Raw genomic sequence first — 22,387 nt, forward strand, 5'->3', positions numbered from 1 at the left:
TCAAGAAAATATAATTTTTCTTTTTGAATCACATTTCCTACACTATTAAAATGAATTAAGAAATTCATTATAAAATAAAATGATTTTAACCTCAAATATATTTTTACACAATAATTTTAAATTTTAAATAATTTTAGATGAGTTTTAATTTAAATTTTGATAAAATTTAGATCACATAATGTAATTTAAAAAAAAAAAATATTGTAGAAAATTAAAACTTACCTTCATCCAAATACCCACAACATGAACCTGCTTTAACATAATTATAATTAATTATAATAATAAAATTATTAAATATAATCACTCAAGATAGACAGCAGGTGGCATACATAAATTCTTGGGAGAATACAAGCATAAGCAACCAGTTAATGCGATTCCAATTGGATGGATTCTTAGTATGCACCTTTGGGGACAGCCTTCGAATACACAGAGATGGAAATCCTTCACCATTCTTCTTTTGCGCGGTGCAGAAGATGTATCTTTCCAATTGGCCACTGCCTCAAGCATTTAAATTTAGAAAGGAGAAGGGGAGTAAAATTAGGAGTGCATTGCAATTACAGTAAGAAGAATGAAGAGATAGGAAGTCTGGAATGGTTTGCAAAGGCAAGTCCACTGGAGGTTTTGGGTGTGAAGGATGATTGCACAGAGGATGATATCAAGACAGCTTTTCGAGCTAAGGTCGGTCTTTTGTACTAAACACTGCCATACTTATGCCATATATTATTTTTCGACGCTGCCCACTTGCTAATTTATTTTCAAAATTATGCACGCCATATTAATTCAAGGAATAGAAAAAAATACTTCAGACGTGCAACAGGACCAAGGGAGATCTTTTTCTCAAAAGAGTGTAAATTGAACATTTAAACCTTTGTCTGTACACTTCATAATTAAACACCTTTAATGAAACTCCTGTACTTGTTTTCTTGTTTTCTATAAGCAATTTACATCTTCCATGCATTATTTCTGTTGTTTTGGTTGAACTTTATTTGTTGATTCATCTAATTTATGATAATTGGACTAGTTCCCTGTTCCGCCGAAGGTTTTTCAGTGTGAAGTTCTTATGCAACTGGATGGAATCTGGTAAAATTGGTCAAGAAATCCCCAATTTTTATTTCAGCGTATTGAAAAATTAATTTATAAGTGCATGCTCAGAATTCTGTTCCTTATGTGAACAGTACACAAATGCCAGATTGCAGATGAATTAAGATATCTCGCTGCTGTTTTAGGTAGGTATATCTACTGTAGCAGTGTTATGAAATGCATTGAAAAAAGAGGGAGAAGGCGGGAAGAGTGACGTGGAGCAGGTAGTGGGACGGAGCGAGAGAGAGGGGTGAAGGAATGGACTTAGGGAACAAGATATTAGAGCAGTGGAGAAAGAACTAAAGACGTGAGTGAAACAAAGCTACCATGTGTCACTAGAGCTAAAAAGAGTGAAAGCTGGAAGCAAATGAAAAATGGCCTTAACAAAAAGAAACCATTAGACAATGCCAAAAAATAGCAAATAATTTATAAAACTGAAAAACAATTAGATAAGAGAAAATACCAAAAGTAGGGCCAGTTATTGCAAGTGAGAAGTTTGTGATGTATGACAAAATGAGCTGGCCAACATCGATGGCTGATTCTAGGTCCTTGGCTCTCTGCAGGCAGCCAACTTTGTGAAGTATTTCAAGAAGTTATTTTCTTTGCGGATAAATGGATTATTAAAATTTAAAAGTTGACGTAGATAATAGTTTTGCCGTTGTCCTGACCTATTACACTTTAATAAGTGTAGAGAGTAGTACATGTTTTCATTCCTTACTGGAGTTAAAAATATAAAATGTTAGAAAATCCAATCGCAAGTGGTCACAGTGCTCTCTACATTTTCCAATGATAATTTATAATTATTTTGAACATGGAGTACTTAATGTAAAGTGCACAACAGTATATTTTTATTGGTACGTGAGAGATCTAATGGGGCACTCACCCTTAGAGTATCTGCATTTGACAAAAAGATACAAAATCAGGCCTAACCCAAATAAAAATAAGTCATATATGCCATATAAATTGGTTTTTGAAAAACCAAAGAATTAGAAGGAAAGCAAGCAGGTTGGGTGCGAAGGCCACTGAGTCATATACGGCTGTTGAAAAACCCGCATCAACTTGGCAAACAAAAACCAACATTGAAATGGAGAGCTTCAATACTTTTTAAAGATTAACATTTGAAGATCTATATAAAGGGCACCAACCCTGCAATTACAAGCAACAAAGACAATACAAAACACAGAACTAGTGCATAAACAATGCTTAAATAAGGTTACCAAGTAGGCATGTATGGATTAAAATATAGTATCAAATTCGGTTGAACTCAAACCACTACCGAAACAAAGGAACACTACCCTGACAAGTTAAAAAACAAGCGCCAAAATTTGTCAGTGAGCAAATATCCATTGGTCACCTAAGGAAGCTTTGACAATCTCCAACGAGCTGCACCGGCCTTAGGTGGAGGAATAATCCAATGGTTAAATGCCTTGCTATATGCTGGGTGGATATTTTGCAACTGATAGTTTTGGATAAAATCTAGTCGCAAAATAGGATGACCAATTAGAGCGTGTGAGACAGTTTCTCTCCTACCTTAAAGGGAAGGCTCCCCTTTCTCACCGTTCCTTGGATCAACTCAAGGTAAGCAAGAAGTTGAGAGATTTTGTGAAGGGGTGTTACCAATATTCATTCCTCTTAACTTTCAAAAAAGAATCCACTTACCTGTAGAGCGAGTAATGGGCAAGATGAAATCTCTAACTACACTTCTATCAAATAGCTAGAAACAGTGATACTAATAAACAAAGACCAACTCTGAATAAACTTTACTATCGGAGAACAAAGACTTCTAGAGATAAAGATATCTTAATTATTTTGTGAATCAAGAAAGAGATATAAGCTACAGACAAAGCTTCCAGTCTATATATTTCTGCAATCACTCCTAGTCAAAGCTTCGGATCCGGTTGCTTTCTAACTCTTTTTTAAACTCAATTATCAAGAATGCAAAACATCATGTGAATCAAAGACAACAAATGCAAATCACAGTCAAAGTTCTAGCTTGCACAAGTAACAATATTAGTCAGTCAAAGTTAAGTCTCATTTGATTCTTTGTATTCACTTTTCTTTCAAAATGACACTACACAATCAAAGCTATGCTTGCACAATTTCTCCAAAGCTCTCTTACATACAATAAAAGATGGATTTTACAATAAGAGAACACTGCTTTATATAGGCAAAGGAATTGAGAAAAAGATGGAAGAAAAAGTTGGGAGCAACTCAACTAACTTTGACCGAGTCTAACTAAAAGAGAAATGATTGGATTACATGTCATTACACATGCAACTCGTATTACATGTAATTACACAATCTTATACAATTTTTCTTCTTCAATCACATACATGAAAGAAGAAGAAGAAAGACAGAAGAGAATTGAAACAATCCTAGGGATTGTTTTGAAGGGCCTTATACTTGGAGATGCAATCCTGAATGATAACAGGAGCGGGAGTTCCTGTATTTTGTGCCACTACATTCACCTTGATAACCATGGTGTTGCATCTTTTGAGAGCCTCTGACTCTCTTTGATGAATTGTTTGTTGTCATTTGAAATCTTGATGTGATCAAGTTTTTTCTCGTTCAAGTTGTCGTGAATTCTCCTTTGTAGATTGACACATTCTGGAATCTCTGACATTCTGAAGACCTCAATGATGTCCGTATGTAAACTCGGAACAACTTTCCACCAACACCTTTAACCTTTTTTTTTTTTGAAGCAAAGTGCTTGGCATGTTCTCATACGAACTTAAGTTCCAAAGCCGCCATTGGGAAAGTGGAAACCACATGAATAATTTCTTTTTGAAAATTAAAGCACGCCTTCTTGACAAGTTGTTACTGTTCTTTGAAGAAATTTTGACATATCTTGACAAGTGCGCTGCAACATAAAGGCGAAAACATCTTCTAATGAGATTAGATTCATGAAAACCTTTGGATTTGAGTTATAATGACGAATCCATGAGGGGTGGCTATTCAAAGTATGGATTAGACACTTATGGAACACATATGATGGCTGGAAATGAATTGGAAAGCGTATGTATATGGATGGAAAGGGCCAAATTCAGACTTGGAAAGATGGATTGCATGTGGGCAATGAGGGGCTTTCGTGGGTACAACCAAGAATGCAAGGTGGGATGCATATGGATGTGTGCAAATGATAACTTTTGACTTTAAAAGTGTGACCCTTAGTCAAAAATGGGTTCTTTGGATATCATTATACGTAAAGTAGATTACATGTAATTGTGACTTGATTCAAACATGCAATTAAGTTCGGAGGATGGAAATGCGTGTAAGCAAATTTGGAAAATAAGTCTATATGTAAATGCATATGAAGGATGAAATCACATGTAATAGCGGATGGAAGATGAGATTACATATAATCGTAGATGGAGAATGAGATGCAATGTGTCATGGCATGTAATGATGGAGGTGGAATGAAATGATGCACTTGCATGAAATGGTGAAAGGTGGAGGGAAATGAAACATGCTCAAGTTGTTGGGAAAGAACTTGCAATTTCTTCCAAAAGAAGAAAAACGAAAAAACAAGCAAGCAAACAACGAAAACAAGCACAAAACAAACACATACTTTTGGTTTTAGACTCAAACATGTCAACAAGCAAATTGTTTTCATGTGCAAATTTCAAATTGGAATTTGAGGAAATTCCAAACACTTAAAATGAATGTTTTCATTCTATTTAAAGAGAATTTGCACTTTACATGGCATACATTTGGACAAATGTGCAGTAACAAGCCATAATATGCATGGAAATAGCAAAATAAGCATGAATTGATGAGCAAGTTTGAAAATGTCCACTTGGAGATCAAAGAGCCAAAATAACAAGTTTTATAGACTTGAAGATCAATTCTCCCTCAAATCCGGATTTTCAAACAACTTTTTGACTCTCTCCACATTTGCAAGCAGTGGACATTCTATGGTTGAATTTGACATGAGAATGCCAAATACGTGGTCTCCAAAGGCAATAGCATACATTACAACTCAAGAACAATCCCTATTGATCCAAAGGTATGTAATGTTCCAATTCCCGTGATTGAAGGTGTTGCTCCTCTGTATCCCAAATCCTTTAGCATTAGGTGGTCAGCAAGTGTGGACGGAAGAGAGGAATCAAACTAGAGACTTGGAGGGAGCCATACGACGGTGAAACAAGAGGTTGTATAGTGAGTAGTGAGAATGGGCCATATGGTGAGTAGAGAAGATGGCCATATGGGAGTAGTGGAGATGGCCATAAGGGAGGGTGAAGATGATCGTATAGGAGAGGGAAATCAAGGGAGATAGTGTCATACGGTGGCCACAAGTAGGAGTCCGTACAATAGGCAAAGCAAGCCGTACGGATGGTGGATTCCAGATATGGTCATATGGTATGATGGAGCACAAGGCCGTATGGTATGATAGAGCACAAGACCATACAGAAGGGTAGAGTTGCAGTATAGAATATGCACTTTGAAATGTGGAAGGTAGATAGTGTACGGACGAAGGAGGAATGCTCAGTCATGCAATCATAAACTTATAGATCGAATTCATCAAATAAAGCTACACAAGAATCGAGATTGAATATGCATAACCTTCAATTAATATTTGCCAAAAGATGGTGCTCCAATTTGCTAGATCTGAGCGAAGTATTACATGCAACGGAAAAGGGTGAGGGTTGAATCCCACTGAAATTGAACAAACCAAGTAGGGAAGATCTTTCACTTCCGAAATGGCAAACAACAGAGAGTCCCAACGAAAATTTGTAGTACAAAAAAAAAGTCTAGAATGCATACCTAATGACTACCTACAAGCTGTGCTTGAATACCTGTTGGGGAAAACTTTTCGAGGGTACAAAGATAGCCGATGGCAACACAAACTATGGAAATAAAAATAAAAATGGGTCCGAGATATATTAAATCAACTAACCCAATTACAATTAAAATTTATTTTATAATGGGAACATTACAATCCTCCCATCCCAAATTTTGCTTGTCCTCAAGCAAATACAATGCCGGATGCTGTAGAATGTGCTTGCCTTCCCACGTTGCGTCATCCAATGGCAAGTGTTTCCAATGTACCAAATTTTCCTTCACTGTGCAATTCTGCAAGGTTTTCTCACGTACTTCGATGATCTTGACTAGTTCCAATACAAGCGTTCCTTCTTCATTGAGCAGTGGAAGGTCTTCCGCTACTGTGATGTTCTGTCCCACAGCTTTCTTAAGGCAAGAGACATGAAAAACTTTATGAATACGACTCCCCTCTGGAAGTTTCAACTCATAGGCAACTTTACCGATGTGGCGAACTACCCGATAAGGACCATAAAATTGTGGCTTCAATTTTTCTTTCCCTTCTTCCTTCAATGAGGATTGTCGGTATAGTTGAAATCTGAGATAAACCAAGTCTTCCACTTTGAAAGTTCTCTCGATTCGATGTCTTTCGGTGTAGATTTTTTGTTGATTTTGTGCGCATTGTAAGTTTTCCTTCAAGCATCTCAGTATGTCCTGTCTCTCCTGAAGCTAGTTCCTCACCCTTGGTGCACGAGTGTCACCTAGAACTATGTCGATGAAGGAAAGGGGTTCATAATCATATAGTGATTTGAATGGTGCCATCCCGATGGACATGTGGTAAGTGGTATTGTAACAATATTCCCCTAGGTGCATCCATTTGACCCACGCCTATTGCTGTGTCGAAACATAATTCCGAAGGTAACCTTCAAGCCACTTGTTCAAAATCTCTGTCTGTCCGTCTGTCTGAGGGTGATTACTACTGCTTGGTGACAATTTTGTTCCTGCCAGTCGAAATAGTTCTGTCCAGAAGATATTGATAAATCGTCCATCCTGATCACTGACAATGTTTCCGAGTAACTCGTGCAGACGAAAAACTTCTCTATAAAATAGATCAGCTACTTGTGCGGCCTGAAAGTCTGAGGAGATGGCAAAGAAATGTGCATACTTCGTCAGCCTGTCAACCACCACGTAAATACAATCCTTTCCGTTCACCTTGGGAAGTCTAGTAATGAAATCAATCGAGATACTTTCCCACTTTTGTTGTGGAATTGGCAGAGGTTGCAGTAACCCAGCAGGTGGAGTATGTTCAAATTTGTTCTGCTGGCAGACCACACACTCTCTTACATACTACAATACGTCTCCTTTAAGACCCTTCCATGAAAACCTCTCTTTGAGACGTCTGTAAGTTTTGAGGAAGCCCGAGTGTCCTACCAATGGTGAGTCATGGACTTCCTTCAAAATTTTCTGCTTCAATTTGGATTCCGCCACTAAAAATATCCGATTCTTATAGTAAATGATGTCATCCACCACTTTGTACGGATCATCCTAGGTGTTGCCATCCATTAGCTCACAGCCAAATGTATTTTTGGAATATTCTACCAACAAATGTGTGTTCAAGTTAGCTGAAATCTGGGTCAATAAGTAGATAGCGGGTTTTTTGGACAAAGCATCTGCAACCATATTGTTCTTTCCTTTCACATATTCAGTGTCAAAATCAAAAGCTCGAACCTTGCTTACCCATTTTTGTTGCCTCTCGTTCAAGTCCCGTCGCTCCAGAAAAAATCTCAGACTATTGTGATCCGTATGAACAACAAACTCGACACCCACCAGATACTGCCAGCACTTGGTTAGTGCATGTATGATAGCCAACATCTCTGTCATAAATAGAATATAAGCATTCTGTTTGCATAAGCTTCCTGCTCTTATAGGCTATGGGGTGCCTATCTTGCATCAGTACTACACCAATGCATTCTCTGGATGCGTCACACTTCAGAATGAAAGGTCGAGCAAAATCAAGCAGTGCAAGTACGGGACAAGTGCTCATTGCTTCTTTCAGCTTATCAAAAGTGAGTTGTGCTTTTTCATTCCACTGGAAGGAACCCTTTCTTATTAGATCTGTTAATGGGGCACTAAGCTGAGAGAATCCTTTTACAAACTTCTGGTAATAACTGCACAGTCCAAAAAATCCTCACAACTCTGTGAGTGATTTCGGGGGAGGCCAATCAAGGATAATCCGAATCTTCTCTTGATGAACTTGAACTTCATATTTACTGACAACATGCCCCAAGTACAATATTTCAGTCATGTCGAATTCACACTTGGATCGCTTGGCAAACAAGGACTAATCCTTCATGACTTGTAGGACTTCGTCCAGATGCTTCAAGTGCTCTTCCCATGTCCTGCTATAAATAAGAATATTATCAAAAAATACTAGTAAGTACTTATGCAATTGTTTGTTGAAGATGTAATTCATGCATGATTGGAATGTAGCAGGTGCATTTGTTAATCTGAATGACATGACTAGGAACTCATAATACCCGTAGTGACAATGAAAGGTCATTTTTTCCACGTCTTCCTCCCTTATGCGGATCTGATGGTATTCAGAATGGAGATCTATTTTCGAAAAATAGACTGCGCCATGTAATTCATCTAGCAACTCATCTATCCTTGGAATGGGATATCTATTCTTTATTGGTTTTTTTGTTCAATGCACAGTAGTCCGCACACATGTGCATCGTCTCATCCTTTTTGACCAATAACACTGATGATGCGAAGGGGCTAGAACTAGGATGGATCCATCCTTTCTCCAACAGTCCTTGAGTAGTCTTCTCGATCTCATTTTTGAATTTCTTGAGATGGCGGTAGGGTGTGGTTATGATTGGCTTGGCTCCAGCTTCCAACTCAATAGTATGTTCAAACCCTTGATGAGGTGGTATGCTAGGAGAAATGTCAATAAAAAATTTATCATGTTCATTCAAAATATTCTGCAGATCATCCTAGGGAGGTGTTTGTTGCCCTTTTATAGGTTCTACTGAGACAAAACAATGTGTAGCCCAAGCAATGTCATTACGTCGAAAAATTGCCTTCATCCGATGTGCAGAAACTTCCTTCGGACCTTCATTTGCCATTCCACAGAGAACAACCTTCTTTCCATTGACAACAAAAGTGAAGTCCATCCGTTTGAAGCTCTGAGTGTATTCATCAAGTGTTTCCATCTATTGTATGCCAAGAATAACGTCCATATCATCAAGGGCCATTATGGGGAAATCCTTGGTCACCGTGTGATTCGCCATTGTGATACTTAGCCGAGGAACAAGATGTGTGCAGGGCAGGAGAGTCCCTTTGACAACCTTGATTTGAAATCCTGCGTGTGTCTCCATAAGTAGACCTCTTCGTTTCACCAGAGAGGAGTTTATGAAGTTTAGAGTAGCTCCACTATCAAGCATCACCATAACCCTTTGTCCTTGAAGGGTTCCCTGTACACGAAACACTGTGCACCTCAGGCTACCGACTAGGGCAATATTTCTTCCGTGCTGTACCAATGCTGCAATTCTTTCCTATTCGTCCTCATCATTGGACACGACCTCAATGTAGTGGATCTTTTCTTTCCCGAGGCATCTGTGTCCAGGTTCCCATGGTCATTTGTAGTTGAAACATAGTTTCTTCCTTCGGAGCTCTTGTCTGGGAGCTTCGTCCAATGACGATTTCCTTGGCGAAGGTTTATTATCTTTGTCCCTTCGAAATATCGGCGAATTGGAATGTGAATAACCTCGAGAGGATGATGCCGACAATGATGCCATACTCCATGCTTTCTTAATGGCCTCCAATAGGGTGGCAGGATTGAACCTCTTTACCCAACCCTTTAGTGGTTTTGTCAGCCCATCCCTGAAGAGCACTATCTGTCTTTTTTTAGAAATTTTTGTGACCAAAACAAAGAGTTTCTGAAATTCCACAATGTATTGGTCAACCGATCCATTTTGCCTTAGCTATGCCAAATCTTTGAAATTGAGTTCCAAATCTTTTCCATCAAATCGATCTATCAATGTCTTAGTGAATTTTGCATAGGTATTTATTTGATCATGCCCTAGTGTGATGGTGTCGTGATGCCACCATTCATGTGCAACTCCCTTCAACTGTAATGCCGCAAATTTAATTGTTTATTCTGGCATAAGATTTAGCTAGAAGTAAGTATTGACCTTCATTACCCACGCTTGCGCAGATATGGATCCAAATCCGTCAAATGGAAACAAATTTACTTTACTCAACTTCCTCTTGAGATCATCATTAAAATATCCTCGGTTTCCACCTTCGAAATATCTCTCTTAGACCTGCATAGTCTTTGTAAAATATATGTTCCTCAAAATTCGCATTCTTCCAATCCTCTCTCAATTGTTCTTGAACCTCCTCAAATATTGGTTGCTTCCATCCCTGTGGTGCTTTCGTCTATGGGGGAAAAGACGACATGGAAGGTCATGAACGTATAGGATGAGGGTTTGCTTTACCCAACATAGAGGCTATGCTGTGACTATTCTGTTCACCGGATACTTGATTGTCCACCAATTTCTTGAAAGTTTCTTCCATGAGTTGCTAAGTATCATTGATTTGTGCTTGATTCCCTCAAGTTCTCTTAGCAGTGCCATGAGTTTGGTCGTTGTGGGTTCCAGTTCTGCCGCCATTCTACCAACCGAATGGGTTCTCCTCTTCCGGCTATAAATTCTCATTCATTGTTCACAAGCTGGCAGGATCAAAGCTTTGATACCACTGTAATGTTCCAATTCCCGTGATTGAAGGTGTTGCTCCTCTATATTCTATATCCTTTAGCGTCAGGTGGTCAGTAGGTGTGGACAGAAGAGAGGAATCAAACTAGAGACTTGGAGGGAGCCGTACGATGGTGAAACAAGAGGTCGTACGGTGAGTAGTGAGGATGAACCGTATGGTGAGTAGAGAAGATGGCCGTACAGGAGTAGTGAAGATGGCTGTGTAGGAGGGTGAAAATGACCGTATGGGAGAGGGGAATCAAGGGAGATAGTGTCGTATGGCGGCCACAAGTAGGAGTTTGGACTCTGTACAATAGGCAAAGCAAGGGTACGGATGGTGAATTACAGATATGGTCGTACAATATGATGGAGCACAAGGCCGTACAGTATGATAGAGCACAAGACCATACTGAAGGGTAGAGTTGCAGTACAAAATATGCACTTCAAAATGTGGAAGGTGGATGGTGTACGGACGGAGGAATGCTTAGTCATGCAATCATATAAACTTATAGATCAAATTCATCAAATAAAGCTACACAAGAATTGAGATTGAATACACATAACCTTCAATTAGCTCCGATTTGCCAGGTCCGAGCGAAGTATTACATGCAACAGAATAGGGCGAGGGTTGAATCCCACTGAAACCAAACAAACCAAGTAGGGAAGATCTTTCACTTCCGAAATGGCGAACAATAGAGAATCCCAACGGGAATTCACAGTACAAAGAAATAATCCAGAATGTATACCTAATGACTACCTACAATCTGTACTTAAATACTCGTCAGGGAATACTTTCTGAGGGTGTACAAAGATAGCCAATGGAAACACAAACTATGGAAACAAAAATAGAAATGGGTCTGAGATATATTAAATCAACCGACCCAATTACAATTAAAATTCATTTTATAATGGGGACATTACAAGGTATGGGCTGGAAATGCCATTTTTTGTGTTTTTTTAACAAAAAAGGTGCCCTTTTCATGCAAAAATTTGGGTCATTTTTTCAAAAACGTGGTCAAAAAATGAATGTAAATTGCTCGTTTTTAATTTGAGAATGCAAAATTGTCTTCCCCAAATGTATACACATGAACCTAAATGCAAAAAAGTGACTTCAACACTCATAAAAGTGGATAAACCCCAATTTTCTAGGCATTTTTAGCAAAAACGTGATTCATAAAAGGCATGAAATGGAACTCTTTTGACATCTAAAGGCATAAACATGTTCTTCAATAATATATATGGATTAAAACCTCAAAATGATTTATATTTCAGCCAAAAAGTGATCAAAATTGCCCCAAATTTAGGCGTTTTTCACAAAAACGTGGCAATAAAATGCATGTATTTGAGTCATTTTTGTCTTGAATATGCAAAATCATGACCTCCAAATGCATATATATGCATTAAAACTCAAAAACACCCTTCTAGTGATGGATTTCAAGCCATTATATGGGCAGATCTAAGCATTTTTTATGAAAAATGTATTCTTAGAGAAAGAAAACATCAAGTATTTTGTCCTTGAATCTTCAATTTCGTGTTTCTTGAAGACAAATGCATGCTCTTCGAGAGAAAATGCATCTTTTGGATGCCATTGCATGTATTAAATTTTTTAAAAATGACCTCTTTATAAAAAACACACCCTTTGGGTGCAAATGCATGTTTTGATTTGAAGCCACAAGCAAAAACACACCTTTTGGGTGCTGTTGCATGTTTTAAATTGAAGTCACAAGCAAAAATGCACCTTTTAGGTGCTTGTGCATGTTTTAAGTTTTGCATAAAAATGACCTTTAGGCAAAAACACACCTTTTGGGTGCAATTGCATATTTTCAAAAACACATATAATATGCATGTCTCACATTTTGGGAGTCATTGCACATTTGAAAACACATGTAATAACATGTTTTTTGAATATTTACATGATATTTTCATTCAAAATCGAACATTTTAGGTGCAATTGCACATTTTTAATGAAAATATGTTTGTAGACATGGTTGCACAACTTAAGTGATGAATTAAGCACATGTCAATTTAATTTTTGAAAAAATATTACTCAAATGGGTCATAAATAATATCTACACTATATAGTTAATATAGTATGTGCAAATATTATCTTAAAAGTAATATTTATCAAGATGTTTTAATTTAAAACTCAAAAATTAAATTAGACTATATAATTAATATAGTCACTTAAGTGAAAAATTTAAAATCAACTCAACTTAAAAATATAACATAAAGTGCACTATAGCTACTTTAAGTGAAAATTAAAAGGATAAAGTAACTTAAAAACATAACATAAAGTAACTTTATTATATTTTTCAAAAAGTGAATGTCAACTTAATAATGTAACATGGTATTTTTAATTTGTGTAGTTGCACCTAAAAAGTCCACTTTTTGGGCACTAAAATAGTCATAACTTTTGATTGTAAACTCCGATTAAGCCCAAAGATATACCAAATCAAAGGAAAAATCGAAAGCAATAACTTGAGCAAAAACAAAGGACCCAAAGCCAACAAACACACTCAAAAACAAGAAAAATGGCGTTGAAGGCTTCAAAAATCAAGCATAGGCTCAACAAACAGAAAAATTAAAAAAATTTGACAAAAGCCTTCAATAAAATGATTCATTATATCAATTGGAATACCAATTAAAGAATGAATTAAACTTAGAGAAATGCGGAACTAAGTTGAAAAAGTTTTCTATTGCTACTTACATTTTGTGGTGACAAAATGCAAGACAACACGATAAACTTCATTGTGGGAGACAACCACCAGACGAGCCTTAAAAGTAAACTGTAGTCAGGCTTCAGCCAGTTCGGTACCTTAGAATATAATGCCTTTTATTATCTCCGCATGCTGCACCACAATAACCAACATATCATTTGCAAGCAGAGGATGTTTGTGATCACTCATCACCTCAAGCACCCCTTGGTGCTGTGAAACAACCATGCAAATATCCTAGCAAAAATCAGTTACGGTTTGCACATCATTCATCAATGCTTGAACCTCCTCATGTTTTGTTTTATATCCAGACTAAATCCTTCTTTGTCTTTCTAGAGCCATGTGCATGCATGTGATGTTCTTCCTCCCTTTTCAGCATTCTTCTCTCTTGCACTTTTCTCCCTTTTAGGCTTGGCATAGCTAGTAGCTAATAGGAACTCATTTGCTTCTATTGATGGATTCATCACCAGCAAAATTGCCTTATAATCCCCTAAAATTGAGGCATGCATTCTCAATATCTCATTATCTTCTGTCCTCTCTTCCTAGAATGACCTTTATAACTTTCAATGCTGCTGCACCGAAGCAGTTAATGATTTTCCTTAATCTATGGTCAGGGTTCAGATCATAGTTCCAAAAATCGCCATGAAATCGCCGAAATCGCCGAAATCGCGATAAGATTCATGGCTCCCGATTTTTTTGGAATCGGAAATCGCTGGTGGCGATTTTTTCTTGTGAATCGCCTGAATCGCCAAAATCGGCGATTCATGGCAAAAATCGCCAAAATCGCCATCGTGAATCTCCAGAAATCAGCCGCGGCAGCAAGGATAGAAAGTTCAATTTTAAAAAAAAAACACATGTTTTATTTGCTTTCTAAGTTGACTTTCCTCTTTGTTATAACCCTAAAGAGCCTTCTATTTGCTTAGTATGAGTAGAAGAGAGGAAGAGTGAGAGAGAAGAAGAGAAAAGAGAATCCATAGGTTTCCAACCGGCAAGAAGGAAGAGCACCAAAGAGATCAGAAGTCCATTTGGGGAGGCCATAAATTGCATTGGGAGCATTAAGGAGTCAATATCAACACTCCTCAACTCATTTGCAAGAAGTAAGTGTTGGTTTTTTTTTTGCATGTTAGTGTAGTATGCATTTTTTGTTAAATTTTTTTAGTGTTCATTTGCAAATCTTGAATGTTTTTTATTTTTAGTTTTACTAAATTGCAAACTAGGGTTTGTTGTTTTGTAGTTTTTGTTTATTAGTTGCAAACTTTGATTTTTTACATGAATTTTTTTATTGCAGCAGCCCTTTGCTTTCATTTTCCAATTTCCACAATGGGTAAAAAAGATGAATGCTGGAAATATAATGAAGAGTTTCCTGGGAGAACCAAATATCAAACAAAATGTATATTTTGCAAAGAAAAAATAAATTCGGGAGGTATCTATAGATTGAAATACCACATTGCTGGCATACCTGGCCATGATGTCACAGTTTGCACTCAACAAACCGCTGAGGCAAAACGCTCTTGTTTAGTGGCATTAGAAAAAATTGAACAAGAGAAGTTGACTAAGAAAATGCAACTTGAAGGGTTAAGAGGTATTGGCTCCCGTGCTCCCACATCCGCAACTGCAAGTGCATCTGCATCAGCTTCCGCATCCGTAGGTTGTGTTGGGGAGGGTTCTTCTAGGCCTCCTTTTCATCCTAGTGCTAGTGCTCATGTGAGTGTTAGTGGTAGTCGGTCTCATACTGAGACAGAGTCCAACACCAACCTATTGCGGCCTAGAGTGCGGAAAAACAGAATGGATAGTTACTTTGTGCCCCGCACTACTCCTGGCTCCCAACCCACGCTTGAGGGCATGGGTTTGAACAAGGAGATTCATGATGCTGCCAGAAAAGAGATTTGCAAATTCTGGTACTTTTGCAACATTCCATTTATTGCAGCCAGGTAATTGATTCTTTTTTCTTTGTTATCTTCAAAGTTAAAGTTAAAAGTAAAAGTAAAACTTTAATTATATCTACTTGTTTTATGATTTTAGTTTTTGACATCTAAATTTCTAATCAATATCATTATCTATTTGTGACAGGACTCCTTATTGGCAGAACATGATAGATGCAGTTGCCATTTGTGGTCCGGGGTTTAAAGCCCCAACTGAGGCTGAGTTGAGTGGATACCTCCTGGAGGAAATGGTTGAGGATATGAGGCATGAGCTTGAGGACAACCGAAAGGAGTGGATCGAAAAGGGTTGCACCATCATGACTGATGGTTGGACAGATAGGAGGGGAAGAACACTCCTCAATTTTCTTGTATCCTGTGGAGGTGATTGATCATTCTACTTTCCTACATACATAATTTTGAATCGTGATTGACTATTTCAAATTTTGATTTGTTGATTGCTAATAGTAATTATAATTCCTTGTTTTGTTACTTGTAGGATATACCATGTTCCTCAAATCCATTGATGCTTCTGCTCATGTAAAAAACGCCACATACTTATGTGAGGTTATTGAGGAAGTTATAGCAGAGGTGGGGGAACAACATGTGGTGCAAGTGGTGACGGATAATGCAGCAAGTTATGTTGCTGCAGGTAAACTTTTAACTTTTTAAGTTTTGAAAATAAATTTATTTGAATTTTGAACTTTTTCTAATTCTAACTTAGAATTTCTAAGTTTCCTAAGTTCTAACATGTTTGAAATTTGAATTTCTAATTATCTTAAAATTGTTGTAGGCAAACTTTTGATGGAGAGGCACCTCACCATATTTTGGTCCCCTTGTGCAGCACACTGCCTTGACCTCATGTTGGAGGAAATTGACAAACTTGAGTGGGTCAAGTCATGTGTGGAAAGGGCAAAAAACATATGTAAGTTTATTTATAATCATTCATTTGTCCTTAGCACAATGAGGAAGTACACAGGAGACAAAGAGTTAGCTCGTCCAGGGATCACGAGGTTTGCCTCGAATTTCATCACCTTGCAGTCCTTGTTGACATCAAGGGATGATTTAAGGAGCATGTTTGTTGGGCGGGAGTGGATTTCATCTTCCTATGCTACGACCACTGCAGGGATAGATGTGGTGGATTGCATATTTGATGATGATGGTTTTTGGAAACCTGCTAGAGAAATACTTAAGGTAATTTTATTGCAATTTAACATTTAATATTTTACAGTTTACTATGCTAATTGTTTAATGATTTAGTTTTACCTTATATTATTGAATTATTCTATGTTTAAGTTTTGACTCAAATTTTTGTTTTACTTTATATGTAGGCCACTGAGCCTCTTGTATCTCTCCTACGAACTGCTGATGGGGAGAAGCCCTCTATGGGCTACATATATGAGGGCATGGATAGGGCCAAGGAGGCCATTAGAGCTCAGTATGCAGGAGTGCAGGAGAAGTATGCCCCTATTTGGGACATCATTGATAGGAGATGGCAGAATCAGCTCCACAGACCCATCCATGCAGCAGCTTACTTTTTGAATTCGGCATTTCGTTTCCGTCCTGACTTCAAGGCGGATGAGGAGGTTCTCACCGGATTATATACAGTGATCCAGAGGTTGAGTACTGATGAGGATAGCAGTGCTGCAATTATTGAGCTTGATAAGTTCAATAATAAAGAAGGGCCACTTTTCTCTAGCAGGGTAGCCATAGATGCTCGGGAAACAATACAGCCAGGTAAAAATTAAATAATATATTCAATGTTCATGAATCTAGATTCTAAACTTAAAGTTGATTATGTAATTTTAGAGTTAACTTGTAATTTGTAATTTGTAAATGAGACTAATTATTTTTATTTTCCCTTATTTCAGATAGATGGTGGCAAATGTTTGGGGCCACAACCCCAAAACTTCAAAAAATTTTCATTCGTATTCTGAGTCAGCCAAGCAGCGCTTCTGGATGTGAGCGCAGTTGGTCCATGTTCGAGCACATCCACTCGAAGAGGAGAAACAGGTTGACAGTGCAGAGGTTGAATGATCTTGTCTTCGTTCATTACAACCTCCGTCTTAGGATCAGACAGATTTTGGGCACTGACTCCTCTCCGATCATTCTGGAGGAGATTGATCCAGAATCAGAGTGGCTCACAGAGGTTGTAGATCCAGTCTTCACTGAGGAAGACCGTGCGTGGATTGACCAGGTGGATATAGAGGCTGAGGCAGCTAGAGCACGTTCTTCAGGCATTGGTAGACGCACACGTGCACGCACAGACACAGGCCCTAGCGACATTCGTGAGCCCATCTTATATGCGGGAGATATGGCTCGACAGTCCTCTAGGACCTACATTAGACGCCTTGCTACTAGGCAGACTGGATACTCAGAGGCTGAGGCTGAGGCTGTAGCCGAGCTTGAGGATGATGTTGAGGATGATGATGACTATGAGCCTGAGGCTTGAGCTGGAGCCTTGTTTTTATATTTTGTTTACAGATATTGATACTGAATCATTGATAGACATATGTTTCAAAGTTTCAAACTTTCATGGATCTTCATCTTAGATTCTTACATAAATTTATGATTTGATGTCTTATGGATCATCTTACATACATTCTATGATTTAAATCATTATGATCATTTGATTTCTATTTACTTCAGCTAGCCTACAATTTACATTTTAGAATCTTAGATAACATAGTTACGTATGTGATGGATTTTATGTTTCATGTTTATGTATGTTAAGTTTTAACTTCTATTTGATGATGTTATAGTGTGCTTAAGTTATATTCAATAAAGGGTGCATGAAATAAGTTTTAAATTGTTAAAATCTTTAAATTTAAAGGGTTTTTTCAAATTTGCTGATTCATCGCCGATTCATTGCCGATTCATTGCCGATTCACGATTCGATTCGGCCTTGCCGATTCCGATTCACGTTTCTTTGGTTCAGATACATGGCCTTAATAAAAGGGGTCCCTAGAACTACACCTATCAGCCATGATAATAGCATTAGCAATACCCAAAACCCACAAAATCTATACAAGAGCCCCTATAGCAATAATCCTGATGAAAATGGAAGATCATAAAATCATGAAATTGAATTTGAAGAATCCATTTGACATACAACATAATAAAAAACTATGTTTTCATATTTAGTGGTATGTCCATCTATAAATTTCCTCTTTTGCCAACATGTGTGAAAGCCCGCACTCATTGTCCAACCACCTTTAGACATCTAAATGGCTTCAGAATTTATAACGGCAAGTCAAAGGACTTGTAAAGGAAAGTGTGCCTTCAAGGGCCTGCAATTTTTATTGGTTTAGGCCACATGATTGTGCCCTAGCTGACCTTACCTTCACCTGCAATAGTGACAAAAATTATAATTTATAGAATATTATACATTTTCAAATTCATCATATTGGTAGCATGTGTTTAGTTTTTAGTGCATAGTAGACAGATATTGATTTTCTTAATGTGGGTATAGTATATACTCATGAGAAGTATATTGATGATCTTATAGTGAGAATTTGGTACGATGCTTGAACTTTTATAAATAATATTAAATATCAATATGTGTCCAAAGAAGGCTTCTTGTGCTTCTATTATATAGATCATCTTCAAGTGAAACTCAATTAGAATACCACAGTTTTATCTTTGTTATGTGCACATCCAATTCTGAAGTTTTTTAGAAATTGTAATCTTGTCTTCATTTTTAAGTTCTCGGATGTTAAAGTCATAGAGATGTATGGTGCCCTACTTGAATATAATTTCCCCATTTTAGCTCACCATGGTTTATGTTTGGGTTAGCCTGTCGTTGGTCCTTGTAGGCTAAGTCTCATGGTTAGAGTGTCCCACTTGGTAGTACATAAGGCCTATTTCCATTCCAAAGGTCAGGAGTGTTTGGGATTGCTCTTCACTAGGTACAGTTTGACAAACTTAGTATCTACAGTAATTGACTTCCAAGAAAGTAAAGATTTTGTAAGAAGTCTTGTTGGTTCTAACTTTGACAAACACCAAATTACATTAATTTTCAGATGTTTGACATTTTGTCAAATATTTTGCATGCAAGCTCTATCTCATTGCCTTTTATTTTCAGATTGCTTTTGTTTGCTTGGAATGGTTTCAAATGAAGTTTAAATGTTTGCAAATGATTGCCAGGGTATCTAGACAAAGAACTAGCATGCATATGCAATCCTTTTTTGCTTTTGAATGCAAACATATGATTTTTATATGTAAAATATGTATCTAGACAGCCAAAAGACATTTAAAAAAATACTTGGCATGGAATCTAATTGACTGATTATGAATAGTTAAGATATTGCATCAAACTTATGTCCGGCAATCTAATTGACTATGAATAGTTAAGATATTACATCAAACTTATGGCATGCAATAAAATACTCCTCATTACTTACGAACTCTAGGACTATACTGATATGTATTAAGCCAAGACTGTTTGCTTTCAATAAATTTCCAAACAATGCCAGTCTGATATAAATGATCTCCTAGAATAGTACTTGGAATGATAATGCAGCTATAATGGAGCTCAAAAAAGGATAAAAGCTCTTAGAGAATACCAAACACAGTCCATACTGGCTACAATATGCAATAAAGAAGTTCTTCAACCTTGCAAACTATTCTTGGAAAAAAAAAGCATTGAAACCCTGAATTTTGCAACAATAAATTCATTCTTGGCCTCTCGATGAAGCCAATACCTGACATTATTCATTGGGTGTTTCGCCAATTCATTATGCTGAATAACTTAGAAGAATTCACATTTCTTCAAGCTTGAAATCTGAAACCCTTGTCTCTGATCTTCTCTTTACACAAATCAATAATATCAAAATACATAGAATGAATCCATTTTCTCTTGCCTTGCCCTTTTTTTATTATTTTCCAAAAGATATCTTCACAAATAATCTTCACATAACTTATATAATACTAGGCTTTTCATACCATTTTCTTTCATTGCAATTCATTTATATTTTATAATATTCAATTATATCCCTCCTTTTGGTGCACAATATTAACTATACTTTATCAAACACTTATATCTCCCTTTTAAAAGACACTTTATCATTGTATACTTTTAAAACATTTAAAACTCTCTTTTTAAAGTAAAATCCACTTAACTTATGATATGCACTTAATAATTAATTATTATTGAAGTATAACTTCAATAATAATCATAATGTTATAACTCCATTATTACTCATCATTTTTCTATTCTGATTGAGCCAGAGAGGTAACCATTGCATCCATTTTCGTAAGGGTCTATCTCTAATATCCACTAACTTACTATAAATAGTTAGTCCTTGAAACTGAGCCAACTAATGAAGTTTGCTAATACCAAGTCTTGGTGCACCACCAAAAATAATAATATGGGCACAATTGCTCCAGTCAATGATACTATAACTCAACACTGCCACCAAGCTATTCGAGTTACCCAAAATAGATACTATAAATAGTAAGTGTACTAATCTAACTTAAACAAAGAGAAAATATTAACATCCCCGACCAATAGAGTGGGAAAATATCCATTGGTTTAATCAACTGAGATCCCCTATCCATAACATTAGCCCGCAATGATGGGTTAATGATTCTTCCTCTGATACTAGCTAAAAAATTATAGTCCACCCTACCTGAAATTGCTTGTCCCCAATCAATCTAAGAAACAAAAAAACACAATAATGCACCTGGATCCCAAGAGTAGAATTTTGTAATTTCCATGTGATCACCAACTAGCTCTTGTAGCATCATCACCAATTTAATTGAAAGATTTTGGAAAATTGAAATGAATTCGATTGTAGATGTTGTAGGAGTGAACATCTGATAGGGAAGCAACTTGAAAGGATGACAAAGCTTGCTTCCCAAAACTCTACAAGGTGAGCTTTCTTGCACACTATCCAACACATGCGCAACTGAATTGTGCATTTGAAAGAGATCATGCACATGAGAGTCAACAGTAAAACCATATGTACTCAACAACATGTACACATCCCAAAACTCCTCTGCATGCCTTGTTTGAAATCTCAATGCACTATTACTGAACAAAAGCGTGTCAAGAAGAACATCCTCTGACATTTGCTGCTCAATTCTGAACTCAACTTCACCAAGCCCAAAGTGGTAAAGCCAATCAATGAGACATGACCAAATTTCAATGCTAATCATGTCAGCACTAGGGACCCAAAGCACACTAAATGCACGTCCATCCATACTATGGAGATTAGGATATCTGAAAGTGTTTGTATCACTAACATGACTTCCATCCTCTGTAAGGCTCCAATGGATGTGTTGACTCTGCAAGTAATCCAACTTGCAACCTCTAATCCCATCTATTGCAAATGGAAAATACTCACCCCCTAAAGGATGGTACACCCTTGAAACCAATCCACACTAATGCATGAGAAGTCATGATAAATACTTCTCCCTATACACTCACGATAAAAATCTCTCACCTTGATCAAATGTTGACTATCATAGCTTTGGATAAAAGCTCTATCATCTGACTCAGTTTTAACAACACTGCCAGTGGATGCAACCACAGGGGTACCTAATGCAACATGTGGTTCTCTGCTACTTTGTACACATGCACTCATCCCAACTATATCATTTGCACATGTAGTTGTGATAAGTGTGGTCACATCCTCAACCTTTCACAACCATAGCTCATGGATATCAAATAATCACCAACTGCCACTGAAGACGATTGAATTGTACTGTAGTTGATGAAGACTGTACCAAATTGAACTTCACAGATAACTCCTCAATCTGTGATTGAGACTCATGAAGGGTCATATGTGCTCTCTCCAATGAATCAAGAGTCACTCCAAGCTCATAGCTGAGCTCATCTACTTCCACCTCCTCCTTTCCCCTCAGTGCATCATAGTAAGTGCAATCCCACTCGAGAAGATAGTCTCTCTCAACCAATAGTTTCAAATAATTTTGTTTCATCATTCCGATAACTTTTCGAAGTGTATGAAACTCTGTAAGGAAAAGATTACCATCATAGTGCTCATTTGTCACAGCACTCCAACCATAGGTAGATAACATTTGTTAGGCAACATCAAAGTGTTCTATGGCTGTGGCAATTATTCTTTTATCGACCTTTAGTTGCCCAACAATATGATGTCTCTGAAATCCATTGCTCCCATGCAAGCTCTCTAAATCA

At 37.2% G+C, this 22,387-nt stretch overlaps 2 protein-coding genes across 5 annotated transcripts in view; both read left to right on the forward strand.

The window, feature by feature from the left end:
• Nucleotides 1–315: 315 nt before the first annotated feature.
• Nucleotides 316–22,387, forward strand: part of LOC149565406 (Chaperone DnaJ-domain superfamily protein) — a 196,807-nt gene continuing 174,735 nt past the window's right edge. For 2 of the 4 annotated variants that reach the window (XM_089818918.1, XM_089818920.1), the window contains exon 1: nt 316–678. In XM_089818918.1, coding sequence (XP_089675044.1) covers nt 433–678 — 246 coding nt within the window. In that variant the 5' untranslated portion in view covers nt 316–432. The remainder of the gene's footprint in view (nt 679–22,387) is intronic. The other 2 variants (XM_089818917.1, XM_089818919.1) reach the window with 1 other exon arrangement.
• Nucleotides 14,419–17,871, forward strand: LOC149565407 (uncharacterized). Its single transcript, XM_089818916.1, has 6 exons — nt 14,419–15,240; nt 15,380–15,612; nt 15,728–15,880; nt 16,022–16,422; nt 16,560–16,965; nt 17,100–17,871. Exons 1-6 carry the CDS (start codon nt 14,579–14,581, stop codon nt 17,678–17,680), a joined length of 2,436 nt encoding a protein of 811 aa, XP_089675042.1. The 5' UTR covers nt 14,419–14,578; the 3' UTR covers nt 17,681–17,871.

Source organism: Cupressus sempervirens, chromosome 3 (genome assembly GCF_028749045.1).
Source record: "Cupressus sempervirens isolate cs-2001-9-10 chromosome 3, ASM2874904v1, whole genome shotgun sequence".
NCBI lineage: Eukaryota > Viridiplantae > Streptophyta > Pinopsida > Cupressales > Cupressaceae > Cupressus > Cupressus sempervirens.